We start from the raw sequence: 26,398 nt of genomic DNA on the forward strand, positions 1-26,398 counted from the left end.
ACACCTCTAGGACATTGAGGCGTGCAGGTCGGATAATAGCTGACTCGTCTCACCCTGGACACAGTCTCTTCGACTCGCTCCCATCTGGCAGAAGGCTCAGATCCATTCGGACCAGAACCTCTCCCCACAAAAACAGTTTCTTCCCCTCTGCAGTTGGACTTTTGAATGGAAATCCTAGGGCAGCCCACTCAAGTTGATTGGTCCCAGTCACGTAACCCGATGCTGTGCTCGAACCATTCAACAAACAGATTAGTACCTACACGGAGTAGATAGCTGCTTCTCTAATTCTTGCCACTTTTTACATTAATAATTTTATCATGAGTGTTTTATTAGTTCTTATATTTGCTTATCTCTTAATTAATTTTTTTCTATCTTACCTTCTGCACCAAAATACCGCAGCAATTTCCTAATGTTGTGACTTGGCACACATAAGGCTATAAAAACTTCTGATTCTAACTAATAATAAACCATTATTAAATCACCAAGTAGACACATATGGTGTATTTAAGACCTGAAATAAGGCATGAAATATAATAAACATTGATGTTGATTCATTCATTACTGTGAAGCAGTCAAGGCATTATTAAATCCCTTTAGCTAAAACATTCATTGTAGATAATTGTAATTATAACCAACTTGTGAAGAATAATTTTATGAGACAAAATAAGAATAATTTTATTGAAAGAGAAAAATCTCACCTTCTGAGGGGGACCTTGTAGCTTGCAGCACATAGGGGAGGGGGGGGGGACGTTATGGCTTCCTCTTCTCAGTGGCAAGGACACTGTTTTGGTATGGAGAAGCACACAGTATTCCTGGCAGAAAAAACTGGCTGGACACTTAATGTGTGATGACTTCTGCCCGCTGGCAGAGCAGGTTGTTGAACTTGTCGGACTTCTCAAACACTACAGAGGCTGACCACTTTTGGGCTTGTTTCATTAGTCTGTGCCTACTTGGCTAACAACCTGGACAGAAGTGGCAGTCTGTCCAGATGACATTACAAAGGGAACAGTTGTGTTGATTGTGTTTCATCAACTCCCTAGGACTTGCTGGCCTATGAGACACATTGTTAAAGTCCATCCCAGTGCTGGTGGACACATCGAATCAGCAGATACAAGGATAAAGGACAGAATCAGGCCTGTGGCTTGGCTGGTGACACGACCGCCCCTTTCTGATGATGGTGACAAGAGTCTGTGAGATCAAAAGACTTCAGTTTGTGCAGATGTACAGTATAGATTTGGGAGTTGCTGTACAAAAGGCTCTGAGTGTTGTTTCTAGTTAGGTTAAAACTGTACCTGTTCAGATTCCTTCACTTGTGTGTCGCTGTGTGGCAACATAGCGTGGTGATGTTTTGGGTGTTCACAGAGGCAGTGGAGACCAACATGGCAGCACAAAAGAAAGCAAAGAGTCCAAACACGTCTAGAGGAGAGACAATGATTACATAGAGAGAAGGATGCTGAGGTTAGAGCTACCAGGCTGGAGACCTAGAGGAAGGCTAAAAAAGAGATGTATGCAAGTGGTGAAAGGGTAGAGGATGCAGACGACTAAATGGAGACAGTGAGTCACCGTGGCAACCACTCAAGTGACAAACCAAATGAGAAAGAAGAAAACAATATTTAATAATTCTTATATTATTATGAGGTGAGTGAGAAAAGCTAATTGTTATTAAATGGCTTTATGAATTACCTCAATTTTAACATTATCAGTATGAGTCACATTGCAGTTAACCTCCTAGTTACAGATCAATTAAATGGACATATTCTTAGTGTTAAAGTAAAAAGATTAAAGCAATTGGTTTGGAACAAATCCAGAAACATGATGTACTTCTCTTTACTTGTCACAATACAAGTCATAATTGAGAGCGATTCGTTCAAAAAGTGTAGATTCATCCAATAATAATCTTAATCCGTCACACACAGAAAGATGTTTGGAAAGAAACAGTTTAAGTCCACAAGGAGGCGCTATTGGTCTGTGAGTAGGAGGAGATGACTCAACAATGGCGAACAGAAAGGAAGGTATGAACCCTATATTAATGTCGATGGTATGAACTCATTCAGTAATCTACTGCATCTTGTTTAGAAAGACTTAGAAATTACAGAGCCATGTGAAATCCTGTTTACTCCTTAATGTCTTTCATTTGATGTTCAGTTTCTCAGAAACAAATGATTTATTGTAATTGTGTCAAATGAAACAGAAACAGATTTTTTGGCAAAAGAATAAGCTTTGAAAACAGATTATGAAGGATTTCAGGGCCTGAGTGATATAATTATCATAAACAACTAATACCTTTAACTAAATGTTTAATTACACCACTCGCTATTCAAATGTTGGTTTTATTGTGTGAGCTTATTCAAGAATACATAGTTTCCTCTCTTGATTTAGAATAAGACTGAAGAAAAAGAATGTAAAAGGTTTTGCCATTTTATAATATTTTCTCAGTTTTGCAGGAAACTCACAGCATTATTAACTCTTGTTTACAAAACTGAGCACAGCTACAGCCACAAACTGAACTCAACACAATCAATCTGATATGAAAATGGGAAACAAAATTCTGATTCTTTGCATGTTAAAGGTGTGGGAAACTCGTTTAATCAATACACTTGCAGTGATCTCTGGAATGAATGCCTTGCAAGCCATACTCAGGGAAAAACAAACAAACAGACAGACATGCTTGTGGATGAGCATGGCAGGATTTGGAGTTTTATGTCCTGATATTTGAATATATTGCCTCAGACTGGATAACAGCAACGCAACTCTGTCACTGACGTGTAGATCTCCACAAATAACACACACATGGCGGAGTTTTTGTGTGTTGTGGATTTACCAATGCTAACAGTTAGTGTCACACCATGTCCTGTCTCCCCTTTTGGTTTAGTCCTGTGTCTCTGTTAACTGCTCCCACCTGCCTCTCGTTTTCCAATCACCCAAGTTCCCAACCCTCTTGTATTTAAACCCCTTCAGTTCTTTGTCTCGTGTTGGATCATTGTTTCTATGTCTAGCGTGTTATACATTAAAACCTTTAAACCGCTCCTGCTTGTCTGCCTGTCTTTGCACCCCCGTGTGGATCCTGCCTCTGCTTCACTCACCGGCACGCGTCTGACAGTTAGCTTCTATTGGGACGCTGTCTGCTGTTTCCCGGATGCTAAACCAATGACATCCTTCCCCGTTGTGAGTCAAGATGGATGAGTCCATGAATGTTAGGTGTGACGTAGATCTGTTAGAATTTTCTAATCCCATAGTTTCACCGTCTATGTTTTCTATCAGAAGCTAACATGGAGATAGATGTAGGAGACTGTTTTTATGTTCAACATTCATAAAAACTCCGAGTGACTGATTATAATCAGTTATTCACCTTGTCAAGTAATTGTTCCTTTTGCTGATATTCACACTAATGATGTTGCTATGATGCAGTTAATCATGTGCACCAACTTTAAATTTAGAGCTTTTAAGCAAACCATATAAATTATTTGCACTTTTTACAGTAAAAAAAATTCTTTCAAATTTTCATTTTTGTTTTCACAGAATTTTTAGACGATAAATGTTTATCAGAAAAGTCTTGAATATAGAATTAGCAAATAATTAACCCAAACATCACAGATATTCTGACCCAAGTTTCCTTTTTTATATACTTTCAATCCAGTTTGTAGCCTGAGCTTTTTACAAGGTCAGGTTAAACTGACTTTTTGACAGAAATCATCAAAATCCAAATTTGAACCGTCATCATAAGACTGCAAACTGAGTTGTTTACAGCCGCGCGTTTTTTACAGTGTATAAAACCGATTTTTGGCGCAGACTTTTAATAAAACTTTAATAATATGGGATTTGTCTCCAGATGTTTAGAAACATGGATGGATGGATGCTTAATTTTAACACTACAGTAATTATTATTGTTTTTATTGTAACGAGAGCGGAGAGAGAAGCGAGTCGGACTGTTCTCATTTTATTTGACCGTATCTATACAATATCTTTCTACCTCTGTGAATTGGACAAGTCCGAAGTAAAGACTACTTGACTTGATTTGACTGAATGAAGTCTTCCCGTGCGCGTGAAGCGCGTTTATTGGGAAGGCGTGGCCAGTCGGAATAATGAAAGCACCGGAGTTTCCACCAGAGGCTGTGCGCGTCTGGGCAGCTGAGCACTTGTTCTGAGCGGGTCTGTCAGTGGAAACCAGAGCGCGCGCACCGGTCCCGCACATGTGTCGGATTCTCAGCCTTCCGTCCCGCTGCGCGTCATTTCGGATGTTGGATGCGACTGTAAGAATTCACGTGTGACGGACTAACATGGACTCTCTGGGCAGCCGCTGTAAGATCGTGGTGGTCGGGGACACGCAGTGTGGGAAAACGGCACTCCTGCACGTTTTTGCCAAGGACTGCTATCCAGAGGTAGGTCCAGAAAACTTAGCTCTGCTTCTACCTCGTATAATGAAACGAAACAGCAGCTCAAGTTCAGCCCAGCAGGTTAGATCCACCTGCAGACAAAGGAAAAGATGTCTGAAAAATCAGCACCCAGGAGACCCGGAGGCTTTGTTCTGACCTGATCCCCATCCTGTCATCCTCAGATGATTCATTACACCTTTAATGTCTCTGCGCAATTAACAGGACTCATCTTAACTGAAACAACCTTGTGTTTTCAGAGCTACGTTCCCACAGTGTTTGAAAACTACACAGCTAGTTTTGAGATTGACAAGCACCGGATTGAGCTGAATATGTGGGACACATCAGGTAAGACACTTTCAAACCCTCTCCAAGAAGCTGCGGGCATTAAATCAATCGTCTCTCCTTGCTTTGTCATGCCGCCTGTCCCAGTGATCGTGAGAAAACTGCCTCCATCTCCAACTTTTCCACCCGTCATCTCTTGACAAATTGCTTTGACCCAGGCAGCTCCATGTTTCTATTTTCCCTTCAGTTTGAGGCGTCTGCTATATTTGTGATTGTTGTCTTAAGGGAGAAACCCGGGTGCCAGCCGTGCTCCTGCGTGTCTTGTGTTTGCATTCCTTCTCCTTCAGTCTGCTGTGTGTGTCTGACTCTCCCATGCTCTGGCTCAGGGTCAGGCGACTCCGAGGGGGGAGAGAAAGGATAAGGGCATGGATACTTCAGACAGGATGGCCCTGAGGGGTTCAGTAATTGCTCTAACTGTTTAAATGATTTCATCTAATTTCGGATGAAAGCAGGCTCGCTGGAGGGTTGGGTTAAACATTTGACTTGTCTGCTGTTTTAATGGAGCTTTTCCGCTACCTCAGTTTTGGATGCTTGACTGTAACTTCCTTTGCATATTTGACTTAGTGAATCATTTATGAAATTAAAATCCTGGAATTCCACGAAGGAATGCAAACTGCCTTCTGCCTCACCCGAGTTGCAGTCTATCGTCTTAAGTGGAGAAATTATGAAGTTGTTTTGGTCGAATCTCAAAAGCAACATCAGTCTCAGCCAGTGTGACTGGTTCTTGCACCACTCTGTTGTAAATGACTCAATTGCTATCATATAAAATTGTAGCTCAGCACCTGTGAACACAGCTGAGGTAAAGCCTTGTTGTGTTTTTATTTTCAGATTTGTTGATGTTTCTCTTACTGAGAAAGATTCCTCAGACCTAAAAACCATCAGTTAAACTGTTGTTGGTGTCATCAGCAACGAAGCATTGTTAATGTCTGCTCTGTTGTCTTAATGCGTGAAGTCACAATGCTATATGAAGTATTTATAAAGGATTTTCTGTGGAAGTCTGGTTTGACCAGCTCGCTCTCCTATTGGTTGGATTTGGTGATAAAAGTGATTCTGAGACTTTGAAACACTGAACATCTTCTCTCCTCGTTTCTTTTACCATGAACATTCCCAAACATAAAGCTGTCTTTCAGGAAATACAAGGGTATTGTTTTAATGTTATGAGATGAGTCATGAAAGAATGCTGTTTTTCCCTGAACCTGACATCAACGCGGAGAGTAAATCTGCTCCAGCCCTGCCACTCAGGGCCCGGAGTCCTCTTGGGCCCGGGGTCACAGTTTAGAGTCCCTTATCTTCATCTGAAAGTTGTGCTTCTGTCCATCTTTAAAACCCTGAAACACCTTTGGCGATGTCAGGCTTTAATCTCCCACCAAGAACTGCTCAACAAACACGACGTCACCCAGCCCACAGGGTGAATATGTGAGTGTGTGTTTGCTGCCTCGTGTGTGTGTGTACAGAGGTCCTTGTGTGGAGCACCATTATTCACAGAAAACACAGATGTTCATATTTTCTTTCAACAAGAAAAATAATTGGCCCTCACTTGGATGAGAAAGGCTTTCATCTGTAGAAAATGGCCTGTCTTCCATCATCCTTAATTTAGAAACAGATTTCTTTTATTGCTTCACCTCTACCCCCCCCCCCCCCCTCCTTCAGTCGTTCTTCTTCTGGATCTTTTTTTAAAACACCTATGCCACCAGTTCAACCTCACGTGGAGTCGTTCACACCGACGTTCAAACCAGGAAACATCTATTTCTGTTTTAGCAAGTGATCGCTGCGGTCAGCGGAAGTCTCAAATGTGGCTTGCTGGAGAGAAAGTTAGCTGAAGTTTAGCTCTGCTGACCTGACAGCACTGACCTTTTTACCAGTAAAGATCTGGAACCTCAAGGAAAAACGAGCTCAAACTTATTATGAGTTAAACCCCTGCAGAGTCTTCCTCTTTGTGTCCATGCTGTCTGTTTTCTCTCCGGTGGCACAGCTACTGTCCACTTGACATTTTCATTCTGACGTGATCCTTGACTCAGTCAACACCTGCTCTTCCCAAACCGCGCTCCCTTTCATCCCGGTCCTACATCTGCTTCCTCATCCTCCTCCCTCATTAAAGTATTGTCTCCTCTATAATTGCTGCCAGAGTCAGGGTGCTGTGGTCTAGCTTTGTCCACAAAACCTTACTGATCACCGCTGGAGACCAGGCTTTTGTGTTGCACTTGACTTCTCTGCTGAGGTTACAGTGTGTTGTCATTAAAGAAGAGGAATTCATTGCTGTGGCATGGAATGAGTCATTGATTAGTTTGTTCTCACTAATTCCTGCACTTCCTCAAGGCCTGTTGGTGATATGTGTGTGTAACGGTCAATACTCAACATTGAGATTGAGCTGTAGGGATGGGTACCAAATTCGGTACTTTTTAAGGTACCGACCGAATTCCACAGTACTGACCGAGCACTAATTCACGTCATTTCAAACGGTGCCTCGTTTCGGTACCCGACCTTCATAACGAGAACTTGCCTGGACAGCTGCGCATGCGCAAGAGCATTATGTCGTCAGTCGCTGTGAACCAGTTGTAAACAGAGCAGCATGGGTAGAAAGAACGCACGCTAAAGCTTGGGTCCACTTCACTAAATGTGATGGGTAACTGGGTGATGATGAAACCAGCGACAGCGATCTAAGTGAGACATCCTCATCTTAATCTGCTCCGGTAGGTAAATAAAATGTTTAAGATAACGTTAGCTTGATATGTTAGCTTCCGTTCCGCTAATGGTGCGTTCGCTTTCTCCTCGGAACTCCGAATTTCCGACTAGAAGAACATGAACGCGCTCTAAAGTTTGGCTTCACTTTACTAAATGCGACGGGTGATTGGGTGAAGATGAAACCAGCGACAACGATCTAAGTGTGAGGCATCATCGTTTTAATCTGCTCCAGCAGTTAAATAAACTGTTTAAGATAACATTAGCTTGATATGTTAGCTTCCATTGCCACCATTGTTATCAGCTAATGGTGCGTTCGCTTTCTCCTCGGAAATTCTAACTTCCCAGTAGGAAAAATCAAATGAAAAAAGACGGCAAAAGGAATGAAGTTACACAGTAAATTTAGTTCACAGTAAAGATGTTTGCTTCAGTTTAATCAGCTGATAACACTACAAGGACGATGTTAAAATACAAACAGTTGAATATTATTTATCGTGATATTTATCAAATATGGTTATATATTGAGAAAAAAATATATTTAATTATAAAAGAGAATTAAAATATTAAATACTCAAAAGTATCGAAAATTGGTACCGTTAAGTACCGGTATCGATTCCTAGGTACCGGGAATTAGTACCGAATCGATTCAAATGTCAAAGGTACCCATCCCTACTGAGCTATTAATAATACTTGATTTAGAATTTTACTGTTTGCTTTAAACGGTCACTAAATCACTGTAACTGACGTAAATGGATATGTATTGCAATTATTTTGTTACGCTCCGCTTTGCAAGCACGTTTTTCCTTTTTCATGTCTTTAGAATGATAAACTCGAGTGTTGTCACACATGACGACTTCCTGTTTGGACACACTCCAAAAGCAGCTCTTCTCTGCTTTTATAGCAACACTGTCTGCTGGTTTTTACACGGCTGATCGATCAGCTACAAGAATAGTCTCAGTTAGTGTCCACGCAGGTTTTAAACTAATGTCCGTATGCTACAAAACGGGATGGTGACACTACTACAAATATATGTTGTTCTGGCTCTCTACGTTGGGATTTTTTTAATGGAAGTTCAGTTTTATACATTTATGTTTTCTTAGATTAAATTTTTCACCCAACAGCTTAAATCTGCTACCTCCTAACCTAAACTGATGTCTGTAGTCTTTTAAAAATGTTAACTATGGAAAGCTTACAGAATCACAAGACATAAACAAGGATGTTTCCTTCATTATTTTGACAAAATACTCCACAGCATTCCTGGTGTGTGTATGGAGAAGTAAATGCAGTGTGTTTCCCAGCCCAGTGAGTAATTTTTTAGGTATTGATTATGATATTTTACATCATTTAGGAGTCCCTTTTAAAGTAAATGTTTTTATTATCAACATTTCATGAGGAATTGATACGTTTTAGGTCTGAAATATTGCCTTTCCTGCATTTTTTGACCATCTGGACACAAAAACACAAAACAGGATATCATTGACCCACAAGCTGTTGAGCAGTCAAAATGTCATTGTAAATAGTCTAAGACCATTAGTGATCGGTCCCAATGCTCATGGGCCCAGAGGTAGTCAGCCAGTCTGTTACTTTTTCTGTGCCTGAGGTAATAATGTGCTTAACCAATTCCCAATATGGTGAGAGTTCCTGGGAAAGAGTCCACAGTGTCTCAGTTTGAGACAAAAATGCCCCCAAGACCTAGGCGTTCTGTCTCTTACCCGTCCAACCCGTGACAGTCTGGGTTTCCTCTAATTTCCTGCAGCAGCTTGGTCACATATCTGTTGCTTTTACTTGTCACCCACTCAGACGGCTCTGATTCTCACTCAGAATTCTTTTATTAGTTTTGCCATCATTTATGACAAGCCGTCCTATTTATGTAAACACGTAGTCTGGCCATGAACCGCTGAAACAGCTCACTCATGGGGCGGATTATGGTTGTCTTTCAAACTGTCATGCAACTGGACAGAGCTAGGACCAATCAGAGCAATGAACAACGTGACATACGGATGTCCACCATACACCGTCACAGAGGAAGCAAATTGATCCTAATTCTAAAGAAAGAACTCAAGTACCTCTATGTGCTCATGTCTCAGAGAAAAGCTCAAGTCTAAATATTCCAAAGTTGATGCCAAAGCCGTTTCAAACGAGTGCTGTTCCTCAGCCAGCGCCATCTTTGTCGTTTATCTCCATCGCAGCTCTGATGTTGTAATCGGCCAGACACAAAACTGTTGCGGCCAGTTTAGATCTGTCGTCTGATAATTTCTTTATTTTTGTTTTTGCTGATGACTTTTCTCTGTCCCAGTTGTATCTAATACATTTATGCTGCATTTCCCATCACACGTTGTAATATGAGCCTTTTAAACAACAACAAGAGACAGCAAGCGTGTTATGCCTCTCCCTGTGTTCACAGTCTGACATCAGAATCTTCCTTCTCATGTGACTTTCCAACATTCCTTTTGACTTCATGCTTTTGAAGCTCCACGTTCTCAGTGCAGCAGACCGGCTGGGTGTCCAGCGTCCTATAAAAACACGCCGAGTTCACTGGGCTTTCTGACCCTCAACACTTTCCACTTGATTAATCTTTAATGGACAATGGGAGCACCAAAACCACAACTCGGAGCAGAAATAAAATCAACAGATTTTATAAAAATCCCCCGTGCCCTCGAGCAAACAGCTCACTGGCGCTGGAGGATGCTCAGAAAGTGCTGAGGTCTGAAATGAGCCAAGCAACAGCAAGAAGAAATGATCCTGTTGGCTCAAACAGCTGCTCGGCCCACCTTTCTGAGTTGCAGACTTTGGGGTAGATCTGTGAAAATGAACATTTTCCTTTTCTTTGCATTTAAATGGCCTCAACTTTAGTACAAACAGATTATGTGGCAATAGATGACAAATAGATCTTTTCCGTTTTGTACGTAACAACCTGAAGCTAGGATGAGGAAATCATTTCAACTCCTGTTCAAAGGCTTGAATGTATGAACTGAAGCCTTAAAGGTTGTTGCTACTATTTGCCTAACCAGCCCAGGGCGTTAACTGCCAGACAGAAACTTGTTTTGATGATGCATACCAGGAACAAAACACACTCCTGCTCTGAAATAGCAGTGTTTGCATGACGGTATCAGGTAGCAAACAGAAGAGCACAGGGCTGGTAAATAAGATGACTTCAACCAATTAAACGCCTCAAACTCATGACCACCAATAGCTGACATCAAAGTCATTATGTAAAAATGGTGCGTTGGCTATGACCATGAGACCTTTTACTTTAAAAACCACAAAACTGTCTGAGTTATAACCCTTTGTGTGTTTTCTAAGTCTCGACCGTCTTGAATTGGATTTAATTGATCTGTTTTACAGAAACATTCACTGATTCATTTCTGTAAGTTTCTTTTCACCCTCTGGAGGTAGGCGTTGCATATTTGCAGCATTAAAACCTACCTGGTTACTCCACACGCGTATTTCATGAGCATATTTTAACTCAGAAGTACCTCTGAAGGACTTAGTTGTTTGTCCTTTTATCAAAACTTATTTTGAGCCTGAGAGGGTTAATTCCAACCTTTTGAGAAATCTAAAGACACACAAAGACACCAAGGTTGTTGGCTACTATTTGTCTTTTTGTGGCAGGGAATAACAAATCCTACCAGCTTGTACATGGGCAATGGTGGTTAAGGGGTTTGAGTTTGCTCTGTAATTGGAGGGTTGCCGGTTTAAAACTAGGCTGTAGATGTGTCAGCCTTTGTGTCTTTTGGCAAGAAACGTCACCTTCTTTACTTGCAGGTGGTGATCGGAGGGACCGGTGGCACCTGTCTACGGCAGCCATGCATCTGTCAGTGCACCCCAGAGCAGCTGTAGCTAACGTGTAGCTCATTACTGTGTGTGTGTGTGTGTGTGTGTGTGTGTGTGTGTGTGTGTGTGTGTGTGTGTGTGTGTGTGTGTGTGTGTGTGTGTGTGAGTGAATGACTCACTGTTGTGTAAAGCACTTTGAAGTCCTCTGAAAGGGGTTATACGAGTGTGGATCGTTTATCATTCACAACCTTTAACATCTTTATTGTTTTAGATTTTTACTCTTGTTGATTATTTAAAGGTGTGGTTCACTGAAATAAAAAAAAAACATTATTTCTGATTATAATCAGTCACTCTGACTTTTTTATGCAGGCTGACCATGAAAATAGTCTCCTACACATCCCCTGCATTAGCATCTGATAGAAAATAGACAGTGAAATTCTATTATTAGGAAATCCTGACAGATCTACGTCACACTGTCTTTTAACATTCATGGACTCACCCATCTTGACTCACGACGGGGAAGTTTGTTGTTAGTTTAGCATCCAGGAAATGGCAGAGAATGTCTCGACTAGCAGAAGCTAAAAATCAGCATTAGCAACTCAACCACATAGCAGAAGTTTCTCCAGGCTTGTGTTTTTTGTGGAGATAAAACATCAGTGTTGCAGAGCTGAGTCAGTGGTAGAGTTGCGTTCACCAATCCGAGTTGAGATGTCCAAATATCAGGAAATAAGACTCCCAAGTCCTGTCGTCTGAAGCTCATCTGTAATGTGGCTCACATTCCTGAAAATGGTGCGCTTTGCTCCCTCAGAGTACGACTTACAAGGCATTTATTCCTACTAGACCACTGCAAATGTTTAAGTGAACCCCACCTTTTAGATCAGGGGTCGGCAACCTGTTCCCATCAAAGAGCCATTATTACTCGTTTTCCACAGTAAAGAAAACACTGGGAGCCACAGCAGCTGCGCCGTTGTGGGCGGGGCCTACCCTCAGACAGCAGAGAGCTGCTTTAACCAATCTCAACAGGTGACAGCAGCCGGTACCGGTCGCTCGTGTACCTCAAAGTTATCTTTCATAAGACGATAATCAATAAAACGATTTATATAAAATGGATCCAGAAGTTGTAGCCCGTCTCTGCCTACAATATGTTGATATTTTTCACCCTGTTGGTGGTTTTACTGAGCAGGTGCCACTTTTGTCATACGTTTCTTTTTAAAACATGTTTAGACTGTTCAGAATACAAATCCAGGCTCTGTCACGTTTGATTGTTGTAATTAAACTTTGTAGGTGGGGAAGGTCAGAAACGGATCCGATCATTTTGTTTTTCCCTCATTTACAGTGACGGAGACAACGGCGCAGTGCGCCTGGCTCTGGTGTTAATCAAGTTAAATTATATTTCTTTGCAACAATTTTCACAAGAAAACACAACACTTAAAAGCAGGGCTTGTGTTGACCGGACAGTTCCCGTATTTGACAGTTTATTTTGACGGAGAAAGAATAGAAAGAATTACCCCGACGCATGCAGATGAACTGACATTTTATTCCACTTAAATCGCAGATGTAGCTAAATCACTCAAGAAAAGATTCCCTTCTGAACATCTGAGCTGGACACTGCTCAGCGCAGCTCGCTGTCAGTGCGTACGTACGGTGCACAGCGAGCTGAAGATGTGGAGAGGGGCTTGGAACGCGTTGCAGAACCAGGGCGCATGTGGGAAGGTTCCTCCGACTGAAGCGAGTGTTTTCCAAACTGTCTCTCAGAGACTTGTCACTTAGAAAATGTTCCCTGATTATGAAACTTTGGCTGAATAGCGCTTGTTCCTGTCTCCAATGTGGCGACACATCCATGAGCCGTCTGAGGAGAATCCCAGAATCTCACATCCTCTTCAGCTCAGAAAGCGCCTATGATTACGCACAAGCGTGACGCGTCAACCCGATCTCACAGTAGACCGGGTTGGACCTGTTCAGGTTTACGCAGACAATCTTTACATTTAGAATTAGCATACAGATGTAAAATTAATGCAGTAAAATATAAAGCATTTTATTTAAATATCCATTCATTATTTTACAAGCACAGAGAGCCGCATCAGATGGATGGAAGAGCCGCAGGCGGCTCCAGAGCCACGGGTTGCCGACCCCTGTTTTAGAAGAAGGAGACATTACCAGTTCACTGTAAGACACAAGCTTGTTAAGGAACCCATCAGGCTCTGAAACCTGCAGGATTTTGGTATTGGTGATCAAAGGCATTTAGCTGGACAGCAGATCCGTTATAAGTGGAGGAGTTCAAGAAAGACCACGGTGTTGTTCTTCAACTCACCACAGCTTCTTCACTAATGCAGATTCTGAGCTTTGAACCAACATTCTGGTGGTGTTCAGTAAAGTTTACCTGTCCTTAAACCATCCATTTACAATGAACCAGATAAATGTACAAACAAGCAGGTGACTCAAAAAGACTAATCGTCCTCTGACAATCCTTTTTCAGCTGTTCTGAAGTGTTAAGTGAAATGTTTAACTGGAGTTTAAAATGTCCATAAAACTTAAAATCAGACAGATGTGTCCCATTTCAGACGTATCATCATGTTCTGTGTGTGTGTGTGTGTGTGTGTGTGTGTGTGTGTGTGTGTGTGTGTGTGTGTGTGTGTGTGTGCTACTCTCAGAAACAGACACAAAGCTGCAGATTTGATAAATAATAAAAATGCATACCAGGTAGAACATGCTACACTTGTGAAAAGAATCAACTGTACACATTTACTGAAGATCTTTTTCCCTGCTGAAATACAAACATAAAAGCAGCTGAGACCAGTTTGGAGTGATGCTGCAGGGTTAATGTCTGCTTTGCCCTCCGCTCTCCATACAGATAGTAGACGGCCTGTAAGAACACTTGAACAGAGGGCTTACTTTTTATCCTCTTGGACTTTATGAGCCTAAAAACAAAGCAACATGGTACGAGTTTGGATCCAATCCCATAAATAAATCACATTAAAATCTGCAGTAAAGCAAAGCCACGCTACATTTACACGTTAAAATGTTACTTTGTTGGTAAGATTGCACGAGTCTGCATAAATGAACATGCATAAATAATTTAGTTGAGTGGTCTCACACAATCTTACCATCTAAGTGAGTCTGAGCCTGTAGATATGGGATCTCTTCACCTTTCTTTTATTTTGGTGGGCCACTTCTATTTCATTCTGACTTAGCATTTAACTAAATAAAAAGGGTATATGTTAACATTTAGATTGATCTTTATACATTTAGATTTATTTCTAGATAATTTGATGAAGTTGATCAAATTAAGTAATTAATTAATTTATTTATTTATTTATTTTTACCAATATGTAAACATTGCAAAAGTACCAAAGTTAAAGCCTGGTAACAACATCCCTTGATGTTGAGGGCTCAGAGTCACTTTGTATTTTATTAAAGGGATTGCTTCACCATTGTTTTAAATTCACAGCAGTTAGAATTTTTATAATAAATGAATATTTGAAAGCCAGCACACTCATATGAATATTTCTATTTTTAAACATAGCTTCATTAATTTAGACTTGATTATAAATTTTTACCATTTTACTTCACTCACAACATTATAATTCAAAGATACATATCCCAATTAGGGCTGCAGCTATCGAATATTTTTGTAATCGAGTACTCTATCGAATCTTTTTTTCGATTAATCGAGTACTCTAATAAATTACCCTTTTGTGTTTGTAAACCATTATATCATATATTGATGAGCCAAGATGGCGCCGAGTATGGCTGCCTCGTCGCGAGCTCCACCAAGTTCCAACATTACACGCTCCATACTATACATTAATGCCACTGTTTTGCACATACCAACCTCTGTACATTTTATATCTCTTATCTTATTGTTTACTTTATTCATTTGTATACTTAGATTAGCCATTTTTATATTTTACTTGTTTTTACATTACTGTATTTTTGCACAACTCTGTTGCTGTGAAGCTCGCACACAAGAATTTCACTCGCATGTACTGTACCAGTGTACCTGCACATGTGACGTGACAATAAAAGTGATTTGATATCAAATAGCATGTTATAATTATGAAAAACCTCTTAAAATGAGCAAGCAATTGCCAGTTATTCTTCAAGTTTTATTCAAAATTAGTTTGCATAACTTCAGCACTTCAACTTTACTTCACAGTAAACAAATGCCTGTGCAAAAAATAAGTAAACAACCTGAGCCGATTTTCCCCTCGTGCGAGAATCTGCTAGCCTGCAAGCCAGACAGAAACTAGGAGGATAACGCTGCGAGCGGCTGCGGCCCAAACAGAACCAGAACCGCTCACGGCGCAAACAGCTCGCCGGCTGTTTCCCTATTAACACACGTCCGTTTTAATTTCTACACTTTTTTTCTCACTCTAACAAGGATTGCCAAAAGCATGTTTGCTGTGGTTTTGTCAAATTATACTGATCACAAAACATTTATTTACTTTCTTTCGTTTTCCTCCGCCACTCATAAATACCCGTGTCCTCCTGCAGAAACCCCGAGGGACAACAGACATCAATAACACAATAGAAAGTCCGACATATTGTGTAAAAACTGCTATTTTTAGCACATTTTAAGTCCGACGTGTTGCTACCAGACGTACGGTGTGAGCTGAAACTGAGTGCTACAAACGAAAAAGTCGCAGTGTCCGCAGAATATATAGAAAAACAGGCTAAAAAGCATTATCTTGTAGAGGCTCTGAGTCCGCTTGCAGAAGTGACATTTACAGGTGCTGCAGCATGGAGGATGTGGTGTTGTGCTAGGCTAAATCCATTTTACAGTATTTATACTGGACTACGTTTTCCGTCTTACGACGTGAAAGATGGTCCCACAACTTTGACTTTTTCTGTCTTTTTCGCACTCCACCGGGGTCCACGTTGTTAAGAGAAAGTTAAGTTATATTCGCTACTCGCGTGTGCATTCAGTCCAGTGGGCATGTGCGTCACTTATTTCGGTCCGGGTGAAACATGACCCCGGGCTATTGCAAAGCCATGAATTAATTAAATATGAATTAAACGAATCCTCGAGGCAAAGAATTTGACTCGAGGATTTTTTGTACTCGAATTATTCGAGGTACTCGAGGAATCGTTTCAGCTCTAATCCCAATATTGTTAGAAGAAGTTAAATATGACAAATTGAAGCTAAGACACTTAACAATTGTCAACTGTAACATCATTTTTTATATTTAGTTTTTGAATCAGCACCCATAGTCGCTTCGTTAAACACATGTCCTTTGAGCTTAGGCTCAACCCTCTCTTATTTGCATAATGTGAAGTAAACGCTGGACAACCGCTAGATGTTTTGACCCGAAGAGGCTTTGAAGGAGTTTATAAATTAGGATTTTAGATTATATCCAAGGATAAAACCCCAACATTATAATAATGTCTAAATCTAAAATTATTTGAGAAGGTAACGAGACAAAACAATCCAGAACATAAACGACAGCAGAAGGGAGGGTAAACTGGTTGGGAGGTGAATCGTGAAGTATATAATTTTTTTTAACTCCCCCTCCTTTTCTCTTCCACCTCATGCATGTTCTCCATCTCTGATAGCCCATTAGTGATGATGGCTGCTGGAGCACGGTGTTCAGGTCACCAGCAGTTAGCACTCATGTAAGATAGGAGGTGGTGGGCAGATGTGTAATTACCTCTGAGAATATCTGCTCGCCTCAATGACACACTTACACACACGCTTACACACAAGAACTTCTCAACCTGCTTTTACAAGCTTACAAAAAGTCCAGAATATAGTCCGCCATCCCATAAACATAAAACACATGGCTTTAGAGGATGTGACTCTGTGTGTCTTCTTATTCCAGATGAGTCTTTAAAAGTGTCCATGGTTACTGCTACGGGTTTCTCCACATCTCAGCCTCCATTTAATATTGTCCTAATGCTCAGCACCAGACAGGCAAAAGTGTATAATCTGCTTAAAAAGCACCGCCACAGCCGAACAGCACTGCACACGACTGATAGGCTCCTTGTAGCTTTTACTTAGCTGATGTCCCGTTGTAAAAGTCTAGTGGGACGTTATTAGGGACAGAATTAAAATGGAGTGTTTTTGGACATTATGAAGAAAAGGCCCATTTAAGGCTTTAAATGACTAACACTATGTCACATCACAAGCCCTGCCATGGAGGGCCATTACCCCTTTAGAGATCAGAGTGATTGACAGAGAATAAAAAGGATAAAAATCAAGACTTTTACTGTTTGGTGGGCAGAATTAAGGAGAATAACATCTAAAGCTAAAGACACAAGGACAAAGAAGTGCCTCTAGTTGTGTATCAGAGCTGAGAGCCATTAGGAACCCGTGACTTTGATTTGGCGCGACGTGTGAGACTAAATGTCTGGATGGAGTCACAGGGACTCATTCTGTGTCAGGTTTAGGTTTCAACAACAATCTAAAGAGCAACATTTTCTCCAGCTGTAAGAATGTGAGTGACTTTGATACAGCTTTACAAGCTACTGCTGAAAGAAGGGCAGTGGTGTGTGTGTGTGTGTGTGTGTGTGTGTGTGTGTGTGTGTGTGTGTGTGTGTGTGTGTGTGTGTGTGTGTGGTTTTAGCAAAATATCTCATGATCCTTTTCAGTGCACATGGAGCTCTGGACGTCTTTACTGGATGTGTACTCACAGCTATTATTAACCCATTAGTCTAATTCAAGATGGCCACCACATCTTCCTGCCTGCACAACAACAGAAATGGCTATACTAGCTATTGAGCTTAAAAGTAGTGTTTCAGCAGCAGAGAGTCAAACCACATGGTTAAATGTTTATTAAACCATCACAAAGTAATTGTTGGACGAACATCTAAAACTCAATTCAGAGTCGGTCCAATTCAAGATGGCTGCTAATGCTAATTTTACCAACCAGTAGAGCTCCAGGAGTTGACGTCACTTCTCCCGGCATGCCAACACATTCTCACTCCCAGCGCGTCAAAAACAAACGCTTGGTCAGCCACCGTCCACGTCAGACCCCTGACGCCAAAAGTGCCCTTTTTCGTTACTTATGTGCGAAAAAGGGTTTTTCCTTTTCTGACTGCAGATCCCAATGCAGCGTGAACCTACGTGATGGGATGTCCGCTGATGCGGCACCGAACCAGCTCATTTAACCACACCTAAACCTTAACGTTTCACTATTTATAACCTTCCCCTCACCCTCATCCTAACCTTAACCCTCTTGCTACCTAAAACGTTACTCTCACTGTGATCAAGCGTTTGTTTCCCATGCATTCTGACTGTGAATTTTCATATTTGCCATCCAAGGCCCGCCGTTCACTAGAGCCGGCTTTTAGAGCGACCGACACATCACTAACGTGTTCGCTAGCAAGATGGTTTTTGTGGTGTTTTAAAAAGTATCCCAGGGGCACGGAAAGGGTCGGAGATGTTTAGTCTATATAGTTTCTGACTGCATAAAATGATTTCTTCGGTTTTAAAGTGTGAAGTAAACTCCGACGGAGCAAAATCCAAGCAGATCCCGTTCATTTTGTTTACCTTTGTTGCCTGCCAACATGGCGTCTACTCTCTGAGAGTCACGTGACGTCCGGAGCTCTATACCATACCAACAGAGCTGAAATGTGGTGTTTGCCATCAGCAGATTGAGTTGACCCTTTCTGCCTGTTATCTAAATCTCTCATGAAACTTTTCAATTCAGTTTATTTATATAGCAAAAGTTTCCTATATAAGGAACCCAGCAGGTTGCATCATGTCACTGACTAGTGTCAGTCTTTACGGCAATCCTCATACTAAGCAAGCATGCAACGACAGCGGAGAGGAAAACTCGCTTTTAACAGGACACACACGCGTGCGCACACACACACGCATGCGCACGCACACACACACATTTGTGTGCATTCTAGTGATATTTTATGAGATCACATAATGTTTAAGTAATTGGCCCAAAAAAACTAGCCTAGTGAGCTAGACCAAATTCTTGCTTTGCAAAGTTTGGTCTAGGAACGCTCCACTGGAACCTCTGCAGCCCCTAACAGCAATCTGGCTGGCCAATCACAGCTCTCTAGGGGGTTTCAAACACATAAAGAGCTGTGATTGGTCCATAATGGTGGGCCAATCATAGTGCTCTATCTGCTTAGTGAACAAATCACAGAGCTTTATCTGCTTTGTGGGCCAATCAGGGCACTCTATATGCCTGGTGGGTGGGATGATGCAACAGAGTGAAACAAGATGGCGACAGCTAGTTTGAAACAGCTTTTACATCCATTTTGGACAATTAGAACTTGGGCTTCATTAGAATCAGGAGCAGATAGATGGATTTAAGTGTCTTTTTTAGAAAAAATGATGTGTTTTCTCCTTCTTCAACTGTGGACCGCCTCATTTACCGATGGCTGTTCTTCTAGAACTAATTTAATTCATCATAGGTTTGTTTATTGGCATGGCTAGCCCAATGGGACAAAAGGCTGTTGGGAGATAACTTTGGGTTTTTCATAACTGAGATGTCGGCTGCATGGTGGCGCAGTGGTTAGCACTGTTGCCTCGCAGCACGAAGGTCGCAGGTTCAAAACTCGCCTTTCTGCGTGGAGTTGCGTGTTCTCCCCATGCATGCGTGGGTTTTCTCCGGGTACTCCGGTTTCCCCCACAGATCACAACATACCCTATAGGTTAAAAAATAATTGTTGTAAGTCGCTTTGGGTAAAAGCGTCTGCTAAGCACATAAACATAAACATAAAAAGCTGCAATCAACAGTTTTCAAAACTAAAAGTGCAAAAATAAAACTCAAAAACCTGGAAAAGGATTAATATAAAAGTTGAAAGTTGTGGTGAAGGGAATGAAAATTGCCACCAATAGATAAAAAAACAAATGGTTTGTGTGTGATGGATTGGTGTGGCCACATGCTTTTGTCATATGCATGATTGAGTGAGTTAGTGTATGGGAATCCCTACAGCTCTGAGCTTTTGACCCTTGCTGTTGTTTCCTCTCTGACCTGAGGGGTAATGGGGCTGTTGAAGGTGGAGGATGGGGCTGGAAAGTACATCTGCTGCTCTGGTAAAAGAAATTGGGTGAGCTGGAGGTTCAATCAAAGATAAGCATGGAGGGCATGTGGTGAGGATGGGGGTGGGGGGTAGAGACACCCTGAGAGCTTGATGTGGGAGCGACAAGTGTTTGCCAGATTGGAAAACTAAAGGGGACAAAAGAGAAGAGTAGAAGAGTACATCTGCACTTTTCCCACTCACCCACCACTCCGCCCTCAAGACTTTGTGTTGAAATGTTTGGCTTTGCTGGACCTGACCCACTCTGTCTGGTCTGTAAGGAGAACAAGACGCATTATAATCATGCAGCTTCGTGTTAGATGGGGCAAACCAAGCTAGACTTAAAAACTGTCCTGTTGGGAATGTAATGCTGCACTTTTGCTGCATTAAGAATAGGGATGCACCGATCAGGTTTTTTGCTGCCGATCACCGATACAGACATCAAAGAATGCTGATCACCGATACCGATCACCGATACCGATCACGTGGATTGGCCAGAAATTTTCTACAACATTATAATGAGTGCTACAAACTACATAATCTGGGAATAAAGGAAATGTAACCTAATCTAAAATGGTCTGTATTAGGGTTGTCGCGGTGTGAAAATTTAACCTCACGGTTATTGTGACCAAAATTACCACGGTTTTCGGTATTATCGCGGTATTTTTTTTAAACGTGCTACATTTTCACACAATTAAATAAACCCTGTATGTCAGGAAATATTGTCCTCAGTTTGTGTTCCAGTGAGCTTTGTAGATGTGGGAAAATGTCATCAGGCAGTAATCATTGCTAAATTCATAATTATTCTCAGAGAGAGACCAACTCCTATCTGCCCCTGGGAGTCCCGTAATGCATAGCATCATTTCAACATGGGGGGTGTCCACGACACGGTTTATATGCAGGTAGCGGCGCTGCGGCTGCTTTATATAGCGACTCGTTGCATTCTCCCTCAACCCAAATCCTCGAATCACGCATTTTAGCTAAAACGCTAACGTTAGCTTGCCTTGCGTTGACTGTAGAGTTGTGGGTGATGGTCACGCAGATGTGTCATGAGATTTGAAGCGTTGCTGCCTTTCACAGACACTTTTTCTGCTCGTGCTGCAAACAGGATAGCCGTCTTCTATAAACTCCCTCTGCATTCTTCAAATATCCAAAAACGCCCGTACTTCCCACTTTGTCTTTTCTGAGGGATAAAAAATGTCCTGAGTGCTGCCGTCTCCTCCTTTGACCATTATTTCAGCTTTAGCTTCAAGAACATTTTGGTTGTAAACAACAAAGCGCGCATGTGCCGCCGGCAACTTCAGCAGATGATACGGTGGCTGGTAAGGGTCACCGCGCCTACACCGCAGCCACGGTAACCCACCGAGATAATATAGTTTTTTAAAAAACAAGACGGTTATTATTATTGTCAACTTTTTTTTTTTTTTTACTGGGGTTTACCGCTACACTGGTTACCGTGACAACCCTACCTGATCGGTTTGCTTTGATCTATTTTGAAAATTCCGATCAAAACCGATAGGGGCGCTATCGGCCGATTACGATCAAATGCCGATCGATCGGTGCATCCCTTATTAAGAAGTGCACATCGTCTCCATCAAGCATAAATACAAAAACTCTTTATCAGGTCCTTATGCTACGTTTTTGGCACAGCGAAGCTATCTTGAGTTTAAATTTTAAACTTTTTCTTTAACAGAAAAGTATTTTAAGAGCGACATTCAAAAATGTAAAGATTTTCTCTAGAGAAAAGGACAAGTTATCCTTCAAATAGATGCCTGAAACCTGACCAGTTTGCTGCTGGAGATCAAACCCGGGGAGGATGAGGTAGCAGGAGATGGAGGTCAGGATAAGCGCTTAGATTTTTAGATTTTTTGCAAACGTCTGCTCATTAGAAAATAATAAGAAACATTTAGAGATTTAGGTCCTTATTAACACGACATTATCACAGTTACATCCATGATGTGAATCTCCTGTTCAACCACATCCCAAAGCTTCTGGACTGGTCTGAGATTGGGTGACTGTGGATGACGCTGGAGTCCAGTGAACTCATCATCATGTTCTAGAAACCAGTTAGAGATGATCTGAGCTTTGTGGCATGGTGCACGATCCTGCTGGAAGAAACCTTCAGAAGATGGGTCCACTGTGGGACACGGTCACTCAGGTAGGCTGTGGTGGTACTAATGGATCCATAGTGGGACAAGAACTTCTCTAAAAACCACCTGAATGTAGCAGCTGAACTCAGACCAGGAAACAGAGGCATGTTTACAACACTTTACTGAATCTATGCCATGAGGAGTTAAAGCGGTTCTGAAAGCAAAGAGGGACTAACTCAGGTGTACTCGTGTATCTACAGAGTGATAAAGCTACACACTGAACTGTTGTTGATTATGAGCATTTGTTTTGAACACTGGCAGGTCAGACCCGATCATGCACTACTGTTTCATATCCTGTGACAATAATAAAACAACTACTGCGTTATCTGGAGAAGTTGTGATTGCTGAACATTCAGCTTCTCCCTGGAGCTCCTCACACACTTCACCAGGAGAAGACCCAAACTAATCCACCCCGACACGAAACCTGCAGCAGCAGTGAATGCCTCAGTCTCAGACGGAGAAGAGATCCACCCAGGGAACCGCAGGTCGGTGTTTTCTCTCAGTCCACTCCCTCTGTCCGGTGTAGCAGTAACCAATGCAGCCGCAGCTTTGATCAGCTCACTTCAAACGGCCACACTGACTGCTACGGCCGTTCCCAAAGCTATCCCTAACTCCCTCCGGACCCCCACCTCCACCCGAGAGATAGCCCCTCAGCATCCGTGGCCTATCCATCCAAGCGAAAGGAGATACAGCCCCATTTCACCTCCATCCTCCTTCCCCCCCCCACACACACCTTGCTCACATACACTTGACAGATCCCATCATTTATGGATGACCTTATTTATAAACAAGATCCAAAGCGCTCTCTTTCTCGCTGCTGCTCCTGCTTTTGTGGCAGGGAAATTGCACTTGAAGTGGTTGCCATGTCTCCCTGGTGGCCTCCCAAAGTGAGACTGGGTATAGATGGCGCCATGATAGGATGTGTTTGGATGGCTGTGCACTAGAGAAAGTGGAGTCGATGGAGCAAAGAGTGTCCTATTCCACTCACAACTTGTTTTTCTTCTTTTGCTCGCCTGCGCAGCTGCTGACTGGATATTCCTTCCTTCATGTCAGACAGAGGAGCAGCGGGTCACAGTGTTAACACAAGTTTTAATGAAACCCTTCAAGTTTTCATACAAGTTTCAAAAGAAGAGTTTGAGATTGAAAGATGTATACAAAAGGGAGGAAAGGATGTGATGGCCCCTTTCAGGAAATATAGGACACGGATGAATTTGAATTCTGAGTGTGGAGTTATTTTCCAGCAGCACTCTTGAGTTCTTCAGACTGACAGTTAAAGAATTAGGAGGTTTGCCGGAGCCGTTTGCAGTGTTTTCAATTAACTCTGACCTCAAATACGAACGCAGAGTAAAGAGATAAATGTTTAATTTGAGATGAACAGTTTTGTCTTCAGTTGTACCTCATAGTTTCATCTGATGTTCGCAAAAATATCTGAAATGTGTCATTTTATTTAATTTTTGTTTTTGTGCTTTTGCATTGAAGCTACCATTGCATAGACCTAATTAATTACATTGTACGCTAGCTGGTAAATAATAAGAGGAAGAGGAACAAATAAGAAGTCCAAACTTTTAGTTTCGGCTCTCCTTCAGTTCCAGTTTGACTGTTATAAACAACACTTTAACAGCTGGCCCTAATCAATACGACACTTGTTAAATGAAATTATAAAAAACATATTTTAGAAGCTTATGGCGCCCTGTGAACGTTTCTAACAAAAGTGAAGCTTGGTCCCCTTTTCGCCAATTTGACTTCAGATCCGTGTTTAGGTTTGATTCGATTTAATTCCTCTTTTATCAAAGTTTCTTTGAAGTATAAGTTTCTCTGATCTGATCTCACACACACACACACACACACACACACACACACACACACACACACACACACACACACACACACACACACACACACACACACACACACACACACACACACACACTGCCTCTTTTTCAGTCAGACCGTTTTTTCCCTAAGAAGTTACCGTGTTCTACGTGTTGAGCAGATAAAAATAGACCAAGTTGTGTCGACCGATGCCAGCTGAGCTGGAGAATTTTAATTTCGTCTGCTTTTCTTCAGCTCGTCTCTATTTTCCAAACTGCTCCTGTTGGTTTGAACAGGTACAGCAACCGTGTTGCACCTTAAGAGCCACAAAGAAGCAGATAAAAGAAGTTTTTCATTTGCATCCTGTACAGAACCAGCTATTATTCACAGCTAGCTGCAGTTTTTATTCAGTCGTCAGCATGATTGTCGCGTAACAACAAAGCACACCGTCATCCACGTGGAATTACGTTTGTCACATTGTAGACTGCCGTGGCTTTTCTCCAGCAGCTCAGGGGAAATGCAGAGTAAAGCTAGACGGTGAGTTTAGATCAACAGAAGAAGTGAGTGACAAAGAAGCAAAGTGATCTCTGGAAGAAAAAGTGCAGCGTGAGGCAGAGGCAGACATCAGAGGGTAAAATGAAAAGCTGCTGCTCTGGTGGGACGCGTGTGCATTTGTGTGTGATTATAACAGAGATGCAGAGGTTGAGGGGAACTCGGAGCAGACACTTCTCCATCTCCCTGAGGTGTCTGGGAGACAGACTGTAATAAAGCTCTGCCAAAGCTGAAAATGGACAACAGCATCAACCCAGAGCAGATCCATGAAAGGTGCTTGATGTCCTTCAAAGGCTGCACCGTCTACAAAGGAAAAGTGTGGCTTTGACCAATGTCTCCCATGTGAAAGCTGCAGACACAGAAGGGTACTGGACATTTAACCCCCTGCCTCTTCCTTGTCTGCATGCTAATGCTTTTGAAAACTCGACACGGCACTTATCAACAGTTTTCCTTTCTAATAGATGTGGGCTGAAGCAAGTCTTCAGGAGACTGGGAGAGCCGTGAAACGACTAAACTCCAGAGTAGGGATGAGGAAGCTGCGCTTCATTAACAGTCTGTTTCACTGGACTGAGTTTATTATCACTGACAGATTCACTGCTTCAAGCATCCCGAGTAAAGCTGTGGCAGCATGTGTTCACTGTATCAGAGGGGCACAGTTGAACATACTGCACCAAATCTGGACAAGATTAAATGTCATTAATGATGTGGTTGCATAACAACCGATATATTTAGATGTTCAGAGCGTTATGATATTTTTAGTTTAGAAAATGGAGGAAGCTTAAGGGCTGAACATCAATCCTGGTCTGATTTATTTTATTGGTTGGAGACTTTGCTCATTAAAGCCAGGCTGCCAAGGTCTCCATCACAGGTTCAGACCAGACCCTTACGTGGTGGGTCCATAGTAGAGTGGTCTCACGCAGCTAGTTTGGGCTGGGTGAAGACCACTCATCAGATGACACATCTTTACTTCTTGGTGTAGACATTACCATAGGCATCTCTGCTTGGAAGATGCTGAGTGTAAATAAGCCGTCAGGTCACACAGATTGATGTAATCTACATAAACAGGAAAGCTTATCACTGCAGCAGTGTTTTGTTTTTAAAATTACCAGAAAATTTACTCTGAGACTGTGTGTGATTTCCTGTCTAGCTCAGGAGGTAGAGACGGTTGTCCAGTAATCAGAAGGTTGCAGGTTCGATCCCTGCTCCGACCAGAAGAATGCTGCTGTTGTGTCCTTGGGAAAGACAAGTTACCGGCTGGTGGTGGTCGGAGGGACCAATGACACCAGTGTTTGGCAGGCTTCGCCTCTGTCAGAGTGCTCCAAGGCAGCTATGGCTACATCATAGCTCATCCTCACCAGTGTGTGAATGGGTGAATTACTGACTGGGGGTTGGGGTGTTGTGGAACCCTAAGAAGGTGCTATACAAGTGCAGGCCATTTGACCATTTATGTTAACTGTGGAAACGGACATGACGTAGAAGTGACTCATGCCAAAGATAGTACCCAATCCTAGGGCTGCTCAATTAGTCGAATTTTAATCACGATTACGATCTGAGTTTTGAACGATTATAAAAAACAAAACAAGCCGATTATTTGCTCCTCCCACTTGCGCTGCCCTGAGTTGCAAATGAAGCGCTCCTCCCACAGTGTTGTCAACTTGGCGACTTTGACGCTATTTCCAACAGCTTTTCAGACCCCCTTCTTGACTTTTTAAATCTTAAAAGTACCTAGCGAAC

At 42.0% G+C, this 26,398-nt stretch overlaps 1 protein-coding gene across 1 annotated transcript in view; it reads left to right on the forward strand.

The window, feature by feature from the left end:
* The first annotated feature begins 4,059 nt into the window (after nucleotides 1-4,059).
* Nucleotides 4,060-26,398, forward strand: part of rnd2 (Rho family GTPase 2) — a 58,013-nt gene continuing 35,674 nt past the window's right edge. Inside the window, exons 1-2 of the mRNA XM_015948879.3 lie at nucleotides 4,060-4,379; nucleotides 4,631-4,718. Of these exons, the coding sequence (XP_015804365.1) occupies nucleotides 4,278-4,379; nucleotides 4,631-4,718 (190 nt within the window). The 5' untranslated portion in view covers nucleotides 4,060-4,277. The remainder of the gene's footprint in view (nucleotides 4,380-4,630; nucleotides 4,719-26,398) is intronic.

Source organism: Nothobranchius furzeri, chromosome 5 (assembly GCF_043380555.1).
Source record: "Nothobranchius furzeri strain GRZ-AD chromosome 5, NfurGRZ-RIMD1, whole genome shotgun sequence".
NCBI lineage: Eukaryota > Metazoa > Chordata > Actinopteri > Cyprinodontiformes > Nothobranchiidae > Nothobranchius > Nothobranchius furzeri.